Raw genomic sequence first — 16,337 nt, forward strand, 5'->3', positions numbered from 1 at the left:
CAAATCCCAATGGAAATACTGCTCCTTTGATTAAGCCTCAAAACCTTTCTTTGACCTCATCCCAATTCTGATTGAGAATCTCACAGTCTGGACATGTGTATCTCTTATGACATCTTGTATAATGCCTTGCACGTAGTAGGTACTTTATGTATGTTGGATTTGAAATAATGTATATCTGTTCTGCAGGAAGGCTTATTGAAACCCAGAATAGAGGCCAAAATGGGAAGCTAGCATGACCTAGATCTTGGAGCGCAACAAAGCACACGCAACAAAAACCCCAAACCATAGACATTGTTCCATAATGTTGGTTAGGAATAAAGATGTGAAGATCTTAAAGAAAATATTCAAACATTCAATTTAACAGCATTAAAAAGAATCAACAATGACTGGATAGTATGTTTACCCTGGAAATTAAATCAATGAACACATCATATTGTTTGAGCAAAAGAGAGAAATCCCATATCACAGCAGATGCTTGATTGGGAGTCTACAATATCCAAACCTGCTGCTGCCAATCTTACAACAAACTAGGAACAGAAGGGCACTTCTTCAGCAAGAGAAAGAATATCATTCTCAAATCAGTAATCACCAGTAAACTTAATGGGGAAATAGTAGGTATTCCCATTAAAAGCAGAAACAAATAAAAAAGATGTCCATCATCTTGACTAATAAGGTTGTTCATATGAGACTGGCTAATGCTGTTTGTAGAAATGTGAATCAATAGAACCTTTTGGGAAATCAATTAGATGTCCTGTTCGACAAACTGTAACAATATTTATATCCTCTTAACTCAAACATTTGCTTCTCAGAAATCCTTCTAGGGAAATCTGAAATGTAGAAGGATATACAAAAACGTATTTATTATAACATTACTTGAAAGAGTCAGAAATGACAATAATCTAACCGCCCCATGATGGGGAAATAGTTAAGGCTATTATAGGGTATCCCTGCAGTGGAATGTAACTGGTCATTACATGTGCTTAGGGGTTTTGATGCCACAAGAATGCTCTGGTGTTGAGGTAACAATGGGATACGAATTGTGTTTAGACATTCCATCCCTCAGCAGTGCATCAAAACCTGCTCTGTTTTTCTGGTGGAAGGGTTAAAGGTCATTTTTCTTTTTTTCTGGATACGTTTCTAAATGTTTGTAATAGCTTGCAATGAATTTCATTGTATTATGGGGGGAACTACCGCAGTTAGGCCCTTTCACCTAAATCTCCACAATTATACTCTTCTCCCCAAATTTAGATAGTTGTATTTTCTGACTATTCCAAGTAAGAGAGTGCAGAAAGGCTTATCATGAAAAGCCATGAACATGGCATTTTTAAAAATTATTTTTAAACGTTTTTTATTGTTAAATATAAATATATACAAAGAAAAGAAAGAAAAAGCAATGATTTTCAAAGTACATTTAAACAAGTGGATACAGAACAGATTTCAGAGTTGGGTTTAGGTTACCATTCCACTATTTCAGATTTTTCCTTCTAGCTGCTCCAAAACACCAGATGCTAGAAGAAATATATATTTTTCTTTTTTTGTAAAAATAACATATATGCAAAAAAAAGGAACAAATTTCAAAGCACATTGCAACAATTAGTTGTAGAACAAATTTCAGAGTTTGGTATGGGTTATAATTCCACCATTTTAGGTTTTTACTTCTAGCTCTTCTGAGATTGGAGGCTCAAAGAAATATCAATTTAATGTTTCAGCAATCACATTCATTTGTTAAACCCTACCTTCTCTGTATAACTCCACCATCATGAATATGGTGTTTTTAAAATTTTTCTTTTATTTAAATTTGTGACTTCTGGAGAAGATGGTGGCTTAGTAAGACATGCGGGTCTTAGTTCCTCCTCCAGAAAAGCAACTAAAGAAACAGAAACAATACGAAACAGCTCCCGGAGCCACGACAGAGACCAAAAAGACAGCGTACCCCATTCTGGAATGGCTGAATGGGCAGGGAGAATCCGCTGCGGTGAGATACTTGAGGGGCGCGTGTTTTCCCGGCCGGGGCGGCTGGTGACTGGGGTCCCCTCCACGCACATGGCTCCCCGGTCTGACTGGGAACGTTGGATAGTGGGGCCCTCCCGCCACGCTTGGCGTCTCGGGCCAGCTGGGCAATTTGGACCGGCATTCCCCCAAGCCGTGGCGGCCGGCGACCCCCCCTCCACATGCAGTTTCCCAGGCCGACTGCGAGATTCGGATTGGCAAGTTAAAGGAGCCACAGCATCTTTTACTGGTGGGACCCGCAGACAGACGCGCGCCATGAGCGCCACCTACTGGGCAGGAAAAGAAAAACAGAGCCCAGAGATTTCACAGAAAAACCTTTCAACCAGCCGGTTCCCACACCCAGGGAAATCTGATCAAATGCCCAGACACCAGCAGAAAATAATGGATGACACTCGGAAAATTGAAGATATGGCCCAGTCAAAGGAACAAACCAATAGTTCAAATGAGATACAGGAGCTGAGACAACTAATGCTGAATATACGAACAGAAATGGAAAAACTCTTCAAAAACCAAATCAATAAATTGAGGGAGGACATGAAGAAGACATGGGCTGAACAAAAAGAAGAAATAGAAAATCTGAAAAAACAAATCACAGAACTTATGGGAGTGAAGGACAAAGAAGAAAAAATGGAAAAAACAATGGATACCTACAATGGTAGATCTAAAGAGACAGAAGCTACAATTAGTGAACTGGAGGATGGAACATCTGAATTCCAAAAAGAAACAGAAACTCTAGGGAAAAGAATGGAAAAACTTGAGCAGGGGATCAGGGAACTGAATGACAATATGAAACGCACAAATATACGTGTTGTGGGTGTCCCAGAAGGAGAAGAGAAGGGAAAAGGAGGAGAAAAACTAATGGAAGAAATTATCACTGAAAATTTCCCAACTCTTATGAAAAACCTAAATTTGCAGATCCAAGAAGTGCAGCGCACCCCAAAGAGAATAGACCCAAATAGGCATTCTCCAAGACACTTACTAGTTAGAATCTCAGAGGTCAAAGAGAAAGAGAGGATCTTGAAAGCAGCAAGAGAAAAACAATCCATCACATACAAGGGAAACCCAATAAGACTATGTGTAGATTTCTCAGCCGAAACCATGGAAGCTAGAAGACAGTGGGATGATATATTTAAATTACTAAAAGAGAAAAACTGCCAACCAAGACTTCTATATCCAGCAAAATTGTCCTTCAAAAATGAAGGAGAAATTAAAACATTTATAGACAAAAAGTCACTGAGAGAATTTGTGACCAAGAGACCAGCTCTGCAAGAAATACTAAAGGGAGCACTAGAGTCAGATACGAAAAGACAGAAGAGAGAGGTATGGAGTAAAGTGTAGAAAGAAGGAAAATCAGATATGATATATATAATACAAAAGCCAAAATGGTAGAGGAAAATATTATCCAAACAGTAATAACACTAAAAGTTAATGGACTGAATTTCCCAATCAAAAGACATAGACTGGCAGAATGGATTACGGCCCAGCAATACCACTGCTAGGTATCTACTCAAAGGACTTAAGGGCAAAGACACAGACGGACATTTGCACACCAGTGTTTATAGCAGCATTATCTACAATTGCAAAGAGATGGAAACAGCCAAAATGTCCATCAACAGACGAGTGGCTAAACAAACTGTGGCGTATACCTACGATGGAATATTATGCAGCTTTAAGACAGACTAAACTTATGAAGCATGTAATAACATGGATGGACCTAGAGAACATTATGCTGAGTGAGTCTAGCCAAAAACTAAAGGACAAATACTGTATGGTCCCACTGATGTGAACCGACATTCGAGAATCAGCTTGGAATATATCATTGGTAACAGAGACCAGCAGGAGTTAGAAACAGGAGGAAATAGAAATGTTCTCATAAAGATTGTGGTGATGACCCCCAAGAGAGACTCTTTTGTTGCTCAGATGTGGCCTCTCTCTCCAGCCAACATGACGAGCAGTCTCACCACCCTCCCCCTCTCTGCATGGGACATGACTCCCAGGGGTGTGGACCTTCCTGGCAACGTGGGACAGAGATCCTGGAATGAGCTGAGACTCAGCATCAAGGAATTGATAAAACCTTCTCGACCAAAGGGGGATGAGTGAAATGAGACTAAGTGTCAATGGCTGAGAGATTCCAAACAGAGTCGAGAGGTTATCCTGGAGGTTATTCTTATGCATTAAGTAGATATCTCCCTGTTGTTCAAGATGTAGTGGAGAGGTGGAGGGAACTGCCTGAAAAATGTAGAGTTGTGTCCAGTAGCCATGTTTCTTGATGATGATTGAACAACGATATAGCTTTCACAATGAGACTCTGTGAATGTGAAAACCTTGTGTCCAATGCTCCTTTTAGCTACTATATCAACAGAAGAGTAGAACATATGGAATAAAAATAAATAATGGGGGGAAAATGTTAAAATAAACTTAGTTTGAAATGCTAGTGGTAAATGAAAGAGAGGGGTAAGGGGTATGGTATGTATAATCTTTTTTCTCTATTATTGTTTTATTTCTTTTTCTGTTCTTTTTCTTTTTCTAAATCGATGCAAATGTTCTAAGAAATGAAGAATATGCAACTACGTGATGATATTAAGACTTACTGATTTATATGTAGAATGGAATGATATCTTAATGTTTTGTTTGTTAATTTTTTTAATTAATAAAAGAAGTTAAAAATGAAGCTTCACTCTACATCACTCAAAAAAAATTTGTCACGTATTCTTTCTACACTCTTCTCCACACCTCTCTTCTGTCTTTTTGTATCAGTCTCTAGTACTCCCTTTAGTATTTCTTGCAGAGCTGGTCTCTTGGTCACAAATTCTCTCAGTGACTTTTTGTCTGAAAATGTTTTAATTTCTCCCTCATTTTGAAGGACAATTTTGCTGGGTATAGAAATCTTGGTTGGCAGTTTTTCTCTTTTAGTAATTTAAATATATCATCCCACTGTCTTCTAGCTCCCATGGTTTCTGCTGAGAAATCTACACATAGTCTTATTGGGTTTCCCTTGTATGTGATGAATTGCTTTTCTCTTGCTGCTTTCAAGATCCTCTCATTCTCTTTGACCTCTGACATTCTGACTAGTAAGTGTCTTGGAGAACGTCTATTTGGATCTATTCTCTTTGGAGTGCACTGCACTTCTTGGACCTGTAATTTTAGGTCTTTCATAAGAGTTGGGAAATTTTCAGTGATAATTTCTTCCATTAATTTTTCTCCTCCTTTTCCCTTCTCTTCTCGTTCTGGGACACCCATAACACATATATTTGTGCGCTTCATATTATCATTCAATTCCCTGAGTCCCTGCTCATATTTTTCCATTCTTTTCCCTATAGTTTCTGTTTCTTTTTGGATTTCAGATGTTCCATCCTCCAGTTCACTAATCCTAACCTCTGTCTCTTGAAACCTACCATTGTAGGTTTCCATTGTTTTTTTCATCTCTTCTACTGTATCTTTCATTCCCATAAGTTCTGTGATTTGTTTTTTCAGACTTTCAGTCTGTTGTCTGCTCATGTTATACCGAGCCCAGTTTGAACACTGTGGTTCCACCTTGTTGTAGAGTCTTAGAGCAACCAGGACTTCCCTGTCTCTGGAATCATACTCCTGAGATTTGGAGTCTTGTCCTGTACAGCCCATGTATAGACACCCCTTCCTGTCCCTGACTGCCTGCCCACTCTGTATAGAGTGGGCAGACAGGGTGTGAGCGTAGGCATGTGCTCCACTGCCCACCTCAGAGGGCCTGTAAGTTCTCAGCTCAACCTACTCAGGAAATTACGGCAGCCAACTTGATTGCCACATACAGGAAGTACCTTAAGTTCATTAGATTAAGAAAATTGAGTCAGTGATTGAGACAGTGACCCATGGTTTGAGGGAAGGGGTCATATCAAAATTTTGACATTCCATCCCTCAGCACTGTATAAAAACTTTTTGAGGAAGGCATATATAGTTTGAAAAACATGCATCAATTGTCATTTTCTACACATTGAAAGTGGAAATAATCCTATATTTTTCTGATGTCAACTACAGAAAGTGAAGCTTAGCAATTTTGGCAGTGGGGCATGAGTTAAAAAAAGCAAAACAAAATACTGACAAGCATTGTTCAAAGGCATGCAATATCAATCCTAAGGGGATGAAAAATTGGTTCTGCAAGTGGAGTACAAAAATCTTACTCCGGGTCTGAAGTACAGTTTTGCATATGGTACGTAGATATACCCTATATGTACGTGGAACTTAATTTTCTTTTTGTGGGGAGTGGTTAGGAAAAATGTTAAAAAAGTCTGCTTAGGGGTGGGTCACAGTGGCTCAGCAGGCAGAGTTCTCACCTGCTATGCTGGAGACCCGGGTTCGATTCCTGATGTCTGCCCATGCGAAAAAAATAAAAAAGGCTTATTAGGAGGGCAATAATGAAAAAAAAGTTTGAGATACAGTGTTCAAAGGAAATGTGTCCCAGTATTAATATTTTGTGGATGTTTTTGAGGGGAAGAGAGTTATGGTAAACATAAAGGAGAAATGTGAATAAATTAGACTATCCAGTCAAAGGATTGAGGTTGTCAGACTGGATAAAAAACAATGAACCAAGTATATGCTGTCTGTCCGAGACAGTTTAGATTAAAGATACAAATAGATTGAAAATAAAAGGATGGAAAATATATGTCATGCAAACAGTAATCACAAGAAAGCTGGAATGTCTTTACTAATAACAGACAAAATGGACTTAAAATAAATAAGGTTACTGTAGATAAAGAGTGACATTTCATTATATTGAAATGGTCAATCCATCAGGAAGATTTAACAATTTTGAACATATTTGCACCCAATAACAGAGCATCAAAATACAAGAAGGATAAAGATAAAGGGAAACTAAAGATCTGGCTTCTATGACACTTGAGTGGTGGGCTCGGTGGGCCAGCTTGAGTGTAGTGATAACTTGAAATAACTTAAATTTTAATATCTTAAGTTTATCTGGCAAGGGACAGAAAGTTACTCTTACCCTCCTCCCTCACCTCACCCTCCCCACCCCCAGGACTAGACTGAACAAGTAAAATTTGACAATTGACTGTTATCTCAGATAACAGCAGCATAGGATACCAGAGTTGGGAGGGCCCTTATGTCTACCTGTCACTTTTACTTTGCATATCACATACCGGAACTGAGACTCCAAGAGGCTGGGTTGGTAGACCTGCCTGAGGCCACCCACTCAGTGATGGAATGGGGTCCTGACTGTCAGTCCTGCATTCTTTCTCTTCCTGAGAGGGTCATTCATTCCAAAAGCTCAGCAAATGCTGGGACGTGACTATAAAGACAAGGGTCTGTTTTTCAAAGTCTATTTCTCACTAGCTTTGGAATAACATGCAATAAGAGTTGAAGTTGGAAATGACGTGACCACTGAGTAGGTGGTGAGGGAGAAGTTCAAGGAACAGGGTTATCCTGGTAGAAGAAGTGGTGTGAGAGAGTTGGTTTGACACTTCAGAATTCCTCTCAAGTCTTTGCATGATCTTTGTAGTCTTGGGCAAGATTACAAAACTATACTGGGCCTCTATTTTTATTTTTTTCATTTATAAAATTAGATGAATTGGATAAAGGTTACTTTCAAATCTATAATGCTGTGAGGGTCAGTACTTAGCAAGATGAGACATGTCTAGGAATTTCTTTATTAACAATAATTGGACCTCTCCTCCAGATTATTAGAATTGCAAAAATACCAAGCACACTGGGGATTCCATATAGGATAGGGCCACATCCCAGATGGTCAGTTTTCAGTGCTCAGGAAACTGTTTCTTTTTTTTCTTTTTTCTTTTCCTTCATTGGGGTATCTTTTTTACAAACACCTGGAATTCTTCGAAGCTAACTTCTCCATCTCCATTCTTGTCCAGTTCTTTAAAGAGGTCATCTAGCGTGCTTGAACCCTGGTTTTAGACAAAAAGGGTGGGAAAGGGGGGAAAGTGGGGAAAAATGATTGAGATGCAGAATATAGGCTAAAATGGAGGGCTAGCATGGCCTAGATATTAGAACACAACTCAACTCAACTTCTGTGCTATGCAAGATGACTTTAGATCAGTGTTCTCATGCTTTAAGCTGCATCAGAAGCTGCCGATGGGCTTACTGCCCAATACAGATGGCCAGGCCCCATCCCCAGAGGGTCCGATTCCACCGTGCTGGGTGGGGCCTGAGAATCTGTATTTCTGACACATTCCCAGGTGATGCTGATGCTGCTAGTCAGGGGACCACCCTTCCAGAACCACTGCTTTAGATGTTCCATGCGGCTATGGTCAGGGCACCTCTTGACTACTGGTATTCATGTATATTCTCTTAAGCGGACTTAATTTTTACCTCTGTCATTAAACTCAAATAAACCATAAAGCCCTTACAGCTTTGACTTTCAGGTAAGAATCTTATCTGTGGCAAAATAGTATTTAGTTTCGAAACCAATTGCAACAACAGTTAACGTCAGCTTCACATTAGACCAGCAAGATATATTTTTAACCCCTAAGACTTTTGCAGAAACACTTGGCACTTTGCCCTGATCGCAAGACCAAACTGTAAGTTATTTAGCATCTGTGCCATAAATATGAAACGCTTATTTTCCAGAAGCATTTGCTTTGATTCTAAATCATACAAGGTGGTGATATATAAACAGAGTCTAGCTGGAAACCTTTAGTAGTACTTGTGGAAATTAGATGACTTAATATAACCAGATACATTATTTTTGGTAAGTAGACTTTCAAAAGTAACTATTCATTTTCCTGCCTTTTTCCAAATTATAAAGGTCATATGCATTTTTGGAAGAAATTCATAACATATAGAAAAATTCTCCAGTCTTACCTTTTCAAACAACTTATTTGAGGAGATTGCTTAGTTTCCCTGCTAGGTTATTATGTTTCTTCTTTCTGGAAAAATTCAGGTGTTCAAGGTTTCTCAAAAAAATTTTGTTTTTATTTGCAATGAAAAAATGTATTTTTCTGCTAGCACCTTTAACTGTTTTTTTCAAGTTATTTCATATTTCAAATCTAAGAAAATGAGAAGATATCAGATCATAAAGAAATTGACCTCAGATGCCTTTCTTTTTAATATTAAAAACAGAAGTCTTCCCAACTGTCATATTGGCAGATGGGACGTTTCCTTTTAAAATCTGGAGAGCAGGGACACTCGAAGCAATTGCTTCCTTCTGAGGTTTCAGCAAAATAGTGACTGAATTGGATGTAACAGTTGCATAGCCACTTCCACCTTGAAGATGGTTTTTAGTTGCAAAGGAAATAAATTATATTGGAGCAGATAGGATCCGTCTTTCTACACTTCCTATCTCTGCTAGATGCATTTTAATTTTGACAACTCTGGAATGGTTTTGATGTGAAACTTTAGGGCAAAAGAAATTTAGTTCTTTCCTGAAAGTTGTGTAGCAATGCATGGTTGCCTCATTGACCCAACTGAAGCATTTAACACAAATGAACACAAATTGAAATGCTTCTGAAATAAATGGGTGTCAGCCGAGGACAATTTGTAAGCACAAAAGTGGATTTTCTTAACTGACTGCCAAGTAAATGTTGGCCTTATTGAAGGATCCTGCATAGAAAAAAGGAAGCACGTCCAAAGCTAACTAATATCATTTTACAATCTTCTTTGCTTTTCTAAGGTCTGGCTCGGAGATACTCCATCCTGGCCGATGGGTCTCACCTGGCAATTGCAACTGTCTGTTTACTATGGCTAGGCATGGGGGCTGGGGGTGCTAGGCTGAGACTATGGGAGAAGGGAGATAGAAGAGTCGACCCCTGATTTCAGGGAGCTTGCCCTCGGAAATGTGGCCTGACACCTCTGGCAGAAAGTGCAAGTTCAAGTGCCTACCCCCACGCTCCCTCCTGCTCTGCCCAGATCCACAGACTCTATGCAGCCCTTACCTGTGTCCTTTCCATTCTCTTCCCCTCCTCCTCCCCCTCCCTCAGAGGTCTGGTCAAGCAAGCTCTGCATATGTGCACTCACTTTGAGTAAATTTGGGAATTCCGTCTGAATCAATATCCCCAACTCATCCTTGGACAGCTGGTCTGGATCACCTTCTTTGGCTGCATACTTTTCAAAAATTCTCTTCAGTTCTTCAGGAGACTTTTTTGCACTCATTTTGGTGTCCTGTAAATTCGGAAGGAGATGCATTAACAAAAAAGCTGAAGTGGAATTTTCTATGGAGGGTTGTCAGCTGGCTGATGACCAGCTTTTGGTCCCATGGGGCCGTTTCCTTGGCATAGGAGGGGGGGTCAGGTATCCTTCGAGACCACAGCCTACAGAGTCCAGACAAGGTACATAAAACTCAAAGAATGGCATTAATTGCTAATAAAAGTGTCTCTTCCAGGGACTGTCTCCTAACAGATCAGATGCAACAGTTGCACAGCCACTTCCACCTTGAAGATGGTTTTTAGTTGCATAGACATTGGATATACTGTCTAAGATGATTATTTTAAAGTACATTGGCAGTAACTGGTGCCATTCCCAATCCCTGGGAGTCTCTCTCCTGACCCACTCTTCTCCACCATCCACTGACCCCAGCTTCTAGCCTCTAAGTTAGTGATAATACCATTAAATGAAACAAACCGACTATCTCTCCAAACCATCGAGTATCTTTCACACCATTCTAAAAGGAAGCAGTCTTAGTGCAGGCAGGTGCTCAGGTAGTACTAAAATCATGCTTACCTGCCCTCCCTGCAGTGAAGCAGCTAGAAGAATCAAATAGGAGCGTGAAGAGCTAAGCAGGATCGTGCGACTTTTATAGTCTTTACAGACACGCCACTCTGATTATGAAATTTTCCATTTGTTTGCCATTTAAGGTAATAATTAATGGTTTTTGAAACCCAAGCTTAAGACAGCATGAACCTCAGAAGATAATTTACACTTCAGGGCAAGATCCAATAAAAGGCCACCTCAACAGTTGTTTAAGGGTTCAGAGTCCCAAGAGTAAGCTCGGAATTTTTTCCTCTTAGATTATGTTTTCCCTGCAATGTGGAATTCTGATATTTGCTTGTGGTATACATTGTGCAAAGTTTAAATATGAAGAATTTTTAAAAATTGAGTTGCCTATTTAGGCTTGAAAAAATAGCTCTATAGGCAGAGAAAAATGTTACAATAGAAGGACAATGTTACAGAGGTTTTGAAAATTGCACTATGGCACTCGAAGTCTCTCTGATGTCCTGCACATAGTAGGTGCTTAGATATTTGAATAAATGAGTGAATGAAAGAATGAATGGACATACCACCGAGAAGCAGGTTTTAGAAGTGGGAAGAAGATGCAGAGTAATTTGCAGTTTCAGTTGGTGAGACCAGGTTACCAAGCCACAAAGTCAGTTCTCAATCTTTTTCTCTTATTTGATGCTCCCGTGTGTACTTTTTATTCCTCATTGTCCTGTTTCCTTACCAAATATATTTTGTTAATCTTTCTAAAAACTTGTTGAAAATGCTCTTGATTTAGTCTAATTCAATTGGAAATACATAAGCTTTGTGGAACTGCCAGGATTTAAAATTGGAAACTAATTTTATTCCTATTGGAAAGAGTTCCATGAAAGAATTAGGGCATCTCTGTAATCCTGATTATAACTCACCAGAAGGGGTACCAGAGCAACTTCAAAAACACTTAACAGTATTTGCAAAGCCCCCTTGGGGGAATGGTGAGGAAGGGGGAAAATTCAACTTCCCCAAGTGGAGAATTCTTGATATTCTTACAAGCAGTGGGGACAACTAAAGCAATAGGCTGAGTCCCCAATCTTGGGGTTTGTTCATATGAAACTTAACCCCACAAAGAATAGGTCAAGCCTACTTAAAATTAGGCCTAAGAGTCACCCCCAAGAGAACCTCTTCTGTTGCTCAGATGTGGCCTCTCTCTCCAGCCAACATGACAAGCGGTCTCACCACCCTCCCCCTCTCTGCGTGGGACATGACTCCCAGGGATGTGGACCTTCCTGACAACATGGAACAGAGATCCTGGAATGAGCTGAGACTCAGCATCAAGGGATTGAGAGAACCTTCTCGACCAAACGGGGAAGAGTGAAATGAGACTAAGTGTTAACGGCTGAGAGATTCTAAACAGAGTCGAGAGGTTATCCTGGAGGTTATTCTTATGCATTAAGTAGATATCACCTTGTTGTTCAAGATGTAGCGGAGAGGCTGGAGGGAACTGCCTGAAAATGTAGAGCTGTGTTCCAGTAGCCATGTTTCTTGATGATGATTGAACAATGACATAGCTTTCACAATGAGACTCTGTGAATGTGAAAACCTTGTGTCTGATGCTCCTTTTAGCTACTGTATCAACAGAAGAGTAGAACATATGGAATAAAAATAAATAATAGGGGGAAAAAATGTTAAAATAAATTTAGTAGTTTGAAATGCTAGTGATCAATGAAGGGGAGGGGTAAGAGGTATGGTATGTATGAATTTTTTTGTTTTCTCTTTATTTCCTTTTCTGAATTGATGCAAATCTTCTAAGAAATGATCATGATGATGAATATGCACCTATGTGATGATATTGTATTATTGATTATATAACCGGAATGATCATATGGTAAGAATGTTGGTGTTTGTAATGTGGTTATGTATCATAAATAAAAAAAATAAGTAAATACAACAACAACAACAACAACAACAAAACACTTAACAGCCTTTAAACACTTTTGCGATTTTCTCTGGGCCTCCATTATATCATGCACAAACTGAGGATTGAACTATTGGTCTGTATTGCTCTCTGGTGCTTTACAGCTCTAAAATTCTAGGTCCTTATTTACATTGGAGAACAAGTGAAATCTTATAGGGTTCCTTAAAAGCTTCCCCAGCAGTCTTGAGTGTTTATCATGCCATGCATTATCACTCTCCGGTACAAGATAGTCTTGCTTTTACTGCAGATTATTTAAATTTGCTAGGCACCAAGATAGAATGTGTATTAATTCAGTTTCTGGTGTAAAGATAGGTGGTTTGTTTTCAGTTGTAAGATTTTAGACAAAAATATTCTGATTTTGGTAATGCATTTTAGTCAAGATTTTAGAGAATTTCCTGTGTTTCTTATACTTATATTGTTTAATCTGGGATGAAGTAGTAGGCTTTTGTTAAGTAGTCATAACAAGATAGATCTTTTTCCTGCACATCGTTTTACACAATTTCAAATCTGCGGAAAAGTTGCAAGCACAGTAGAATGAATGACAATTGACGTTTCACCTTGATTTACTATTTGTTGGCATTTTCACATCTACTTTTCTCTTTCCTAGTCGTGTTATATCCCACCCCCCGTCCTAACCCCAAGCCATTTGGGAATTAATTGGAGCCATCAGACACTTCCCCCTAACTATCTCAGCGTCTGTCTCCCAAGAGCAAAGGCATTCTCCTACAGAACCACAATGCCGTGATCTCAGCCCGTATTAAAATCTCTCCAACTGTTGAACTAGCACCCAAGTTGCCTGTGCTTGCAAATTACCACTTGTGAACTAAAATCAACATGGTGGTTGATTATATTCCTTGAATCTATATTGAAGAAATGATCTTAATAATCATATGAGACTTGAATAACTACACATGATATATGTTATGCAGAATGTATGTTATACATGATAGAGAACACATGTTATATATGTAAAAAATGACATATCTAGCACACAACATATGGTGTGTGTGTTGTGAGTGTGTATGTATATGTGTATGTATGAAATTGTGTTTTAAGAAAAATGTTTGGAACAGTTTTGGTTAATTTCTAGTCTTTTAGGCTAAAAGCTCTTGTTTCCAGGGAAGACTGCTCATTAAAACCGGCCCAATGCTGTTAGGTGTCAGAATTTCTGCTTCTGGTCACTGCTAACATAATTTGAAAAAGAACCCATGAATCTTCTCAAAATTTTCACTTCTCAAAATTGCTCACCTCCACCAGTTGCATCTCTTGTCTCTTACTTTCCTTTTTACCCGTCGACTCAAAAACATGACGGTCAACCTGCGGTCGGAAACAAACAATCCACCAATAGATATTCTCATGAAACATTAACTAAACATATATGCAGAAGAAAGATAAATACAGGGTGTGTTCAAGAGAGCGCATTTTGAAACTGGAGAAGGGGAAAAAGTGACAGGCATGGGTTAGTAATGGAAAAACGGAGAGGCAAAGGTTATTTAATGCTTCGTTGTTCAATTGCTTGATCTTTGGACAGGCAATATGTATTTTTTTCCTAGGAGAGCTAAGAAGCACCTTATTTTAAAATGCCTGGGTACCATAGGCTTCCCTACTGGTGTTATCCTGCCCGAAGTCCACAGCAGGGAGTGTCTCAAAATGTCCCTCTGGAAACCCAGAATGGCCATGAAATGCTGTCCTTGGGCTCTAGCTATATTTGCTCCTGCAGTGAAAGAGACACCCTGAATACTGAAATGCAGCCCTCCTTCCAAGGAAGCAACGTACCCAGTGGGGTCTGGAGAGAAGAGTGCCCGTGCTGGCGCCCAGTGCAAAGCTCACTCTCTTTTCCCTTCCTACTCTTGATCTGGGTGAGTCCCATCCTCTCGCCTGTGTGCACCCTTGGTGGTTCGGTCCCGGAGTGTCCTGAGCGTGTAGTTGCCTGATACCACGCAGTGCTGGACACCTGACCTTTAGCATCCCCTGGGCCCCTGGCTAGGCCCCTATGAGGCGGAGGCGCTGTGGCCCACAGTCTGCAGAGGCGTTCAGGAGCGGGCCCAAGGCCTGTGCTCTCAGCCCCCAGGCCCCGGCCCCTCCCTGACGGGAACGTCCTCTAGCCGAAGGATCTGGAATCTCTCCTTGATCTCATGTGGTGCCCTCAGGTCTGTGGTGGGGATGAACCTGTGTCGTCCAAGGCTTAACCCATCTGCTTTGTTAACTTTCTTTCTTAGTTATTTTTTTTAATAGCTTTATTGAGATTCTGCACCATACAGTTCACCTATTTGGAACCTACAGTTCACCGAGTGTTAGTTTATTAACAGAATTGTGTAACATCACCACAATCTGTTTTAGAATATTTGCGTGAAGCCCAAAAGAAACCTCAGCCATTAGCCATCACCACCCCCCAATTCCTCCATTCTCCCCTAGACAACCACTATCTACTTTCTTCTCTATAGAAGTTTTTTTATTATGAAAAATAACACATACACAAAAAAGCAGTAAATTGCAAAGCACATTGCAACAATTGGTTGTAGAACAGATTTCAGAGTTTAGTATGGGTTGCAAATCTACAATGTTAGGTTTTTCCTTCTAGCTGATCCAAGACACTGGAGACTGAAAGAAATATCAATATACTGATTCAGTAGTCGTACTCATTTGTTAAATCCTGTCTTCTCTGTTATAACTCCTCCTTCTCCTTTGATCTTTCTCCCAATCTTTAGGGGTATTTGGGTTATGCCCATTCTAATTTTTTCACGTTGGAAAGGGGTGTTGATCGTATGGGAGGGGGGGGATGGAACTAGTTGATGTTCTGGAGAGGCTGGCCCCTCTGGGTTTCAGAACTTATCTGCCCTAGGAACTGTCTGGAGGTTGTAAGTTTCTGGAAAGTAATCTTGGTACATGGAACCTTTGCTAACAAACCTCAGATTGCTTTGTTAACTTTCTGGTATGGGAAATACTAGGATTTCATGGAAAACATTAAACTCTAGGTGGTTTTTCCAAACTTGCTTATTTTTCCTAGACCTAACCCTACTGCTTGCTAGGAGTGGCTGTATTGGATAAAATGGAAAAGGTCTGTGACAATGGGAAGTTGGTGAAAGAGATTAAGAAATTTGTAGGTTTGGGCAACAGGGAGGAAATTCTTTAGCTTGACTCACCATTTATAGTTATAATCTCAGACCAGGTTTTCGTCCATCCTGCTAACACCACTGGGCTTGTTCTCTGGCCATCCACGTCTGGGCTGAATGGGTATTTCAACCATGAGGTGTTTGACTTGTTTTCTTCCTTAGTCCAAGTTAGTGTGCTAAATAGGGTCACCCATCAGACACACACACAAAAAAAGATAATTGAATTCAAGTGAAAGTCATTTTGATTTACACCTCATTCTTGTTGTCCCATCCTGCCTTTCCATGAAAAGCACTGTACACTATCAGCATTAGGCCCAGAGGTAGGATTTTTATTTGAACGTGTAAAAAGGTTCTTTTCCTGATGGAAGAAATATAGGCCTTCTTTTCCTGGTGGAAACAAACATGTTTAAAGGATCAGGGACTATTGACATACCTATAGGACTGTGAATGGCTTTCTCCATTGCGGATCCTATCCTCACACTGCTGGTGATGTGGCAGGTTGGAAGACAAGCGTGGACAGTAAATGTGTCCCAAGTCAGGTGGGAGGCGACTGGGCCCAGTGGTGCACTCTGCCTTGGGGGAGGGTCCTGACCTTCCCCTGTCTG

The 16,337-nt window shown here is 40.0% G+C and overlaps 2 protein-coding genes across 5 annotated transcripts in view; one reads left to right on the forward strand and one right to left on the reverse strand.

The window, feature by feature from the left end:
• Nucleotides 1-16,337, forward strand: part of CTPS2 (CTP synthase 2) — a 120,647-nt gene that overhangs the window by 43,608 nt on the left and 60,702 nt on the right. The gene's annotated exons all lie outside the window — the stretch shown is intronic.
• Nucleotides 7,631-10,754, reverse strand: S100G (S100 calcium binding protein G). The gene is made up of 3 exons (XM_077144929.1): nt 10,672-10,754; nt 9,970-10,113; nt 7,631-7,901 (listed from the first exon to the last, which is right to left on the reverse strand). The coding sequence occupies exons 2-3, from the start codon at nt 10,102-10,104 to the stop codon at nt 7,797-7,799; spliced, it is 240 nt and encodes a 79-aa protein (XP_077001044.1). The 5' UTR covers nt 10,105-10,113; nt 10,672-10,754; the 3' UTR covers nt 7,631-7,796.

This window comes from Tamandua tetradactyla, chromosome X (assembly GCF_023851605.1).
Source record: "Tamandua tetradactyla isolate mTamTet1 chromosome X, mTamTet1.pri, whole genome shotgun sequence".
Classification (NCBI taxonomy): Eukaryota; Metazoa; Chordata; class Mammalia; order Pilosa; family Myrmecophagidae; genus Tamandua; species Tamandua tetradactyla.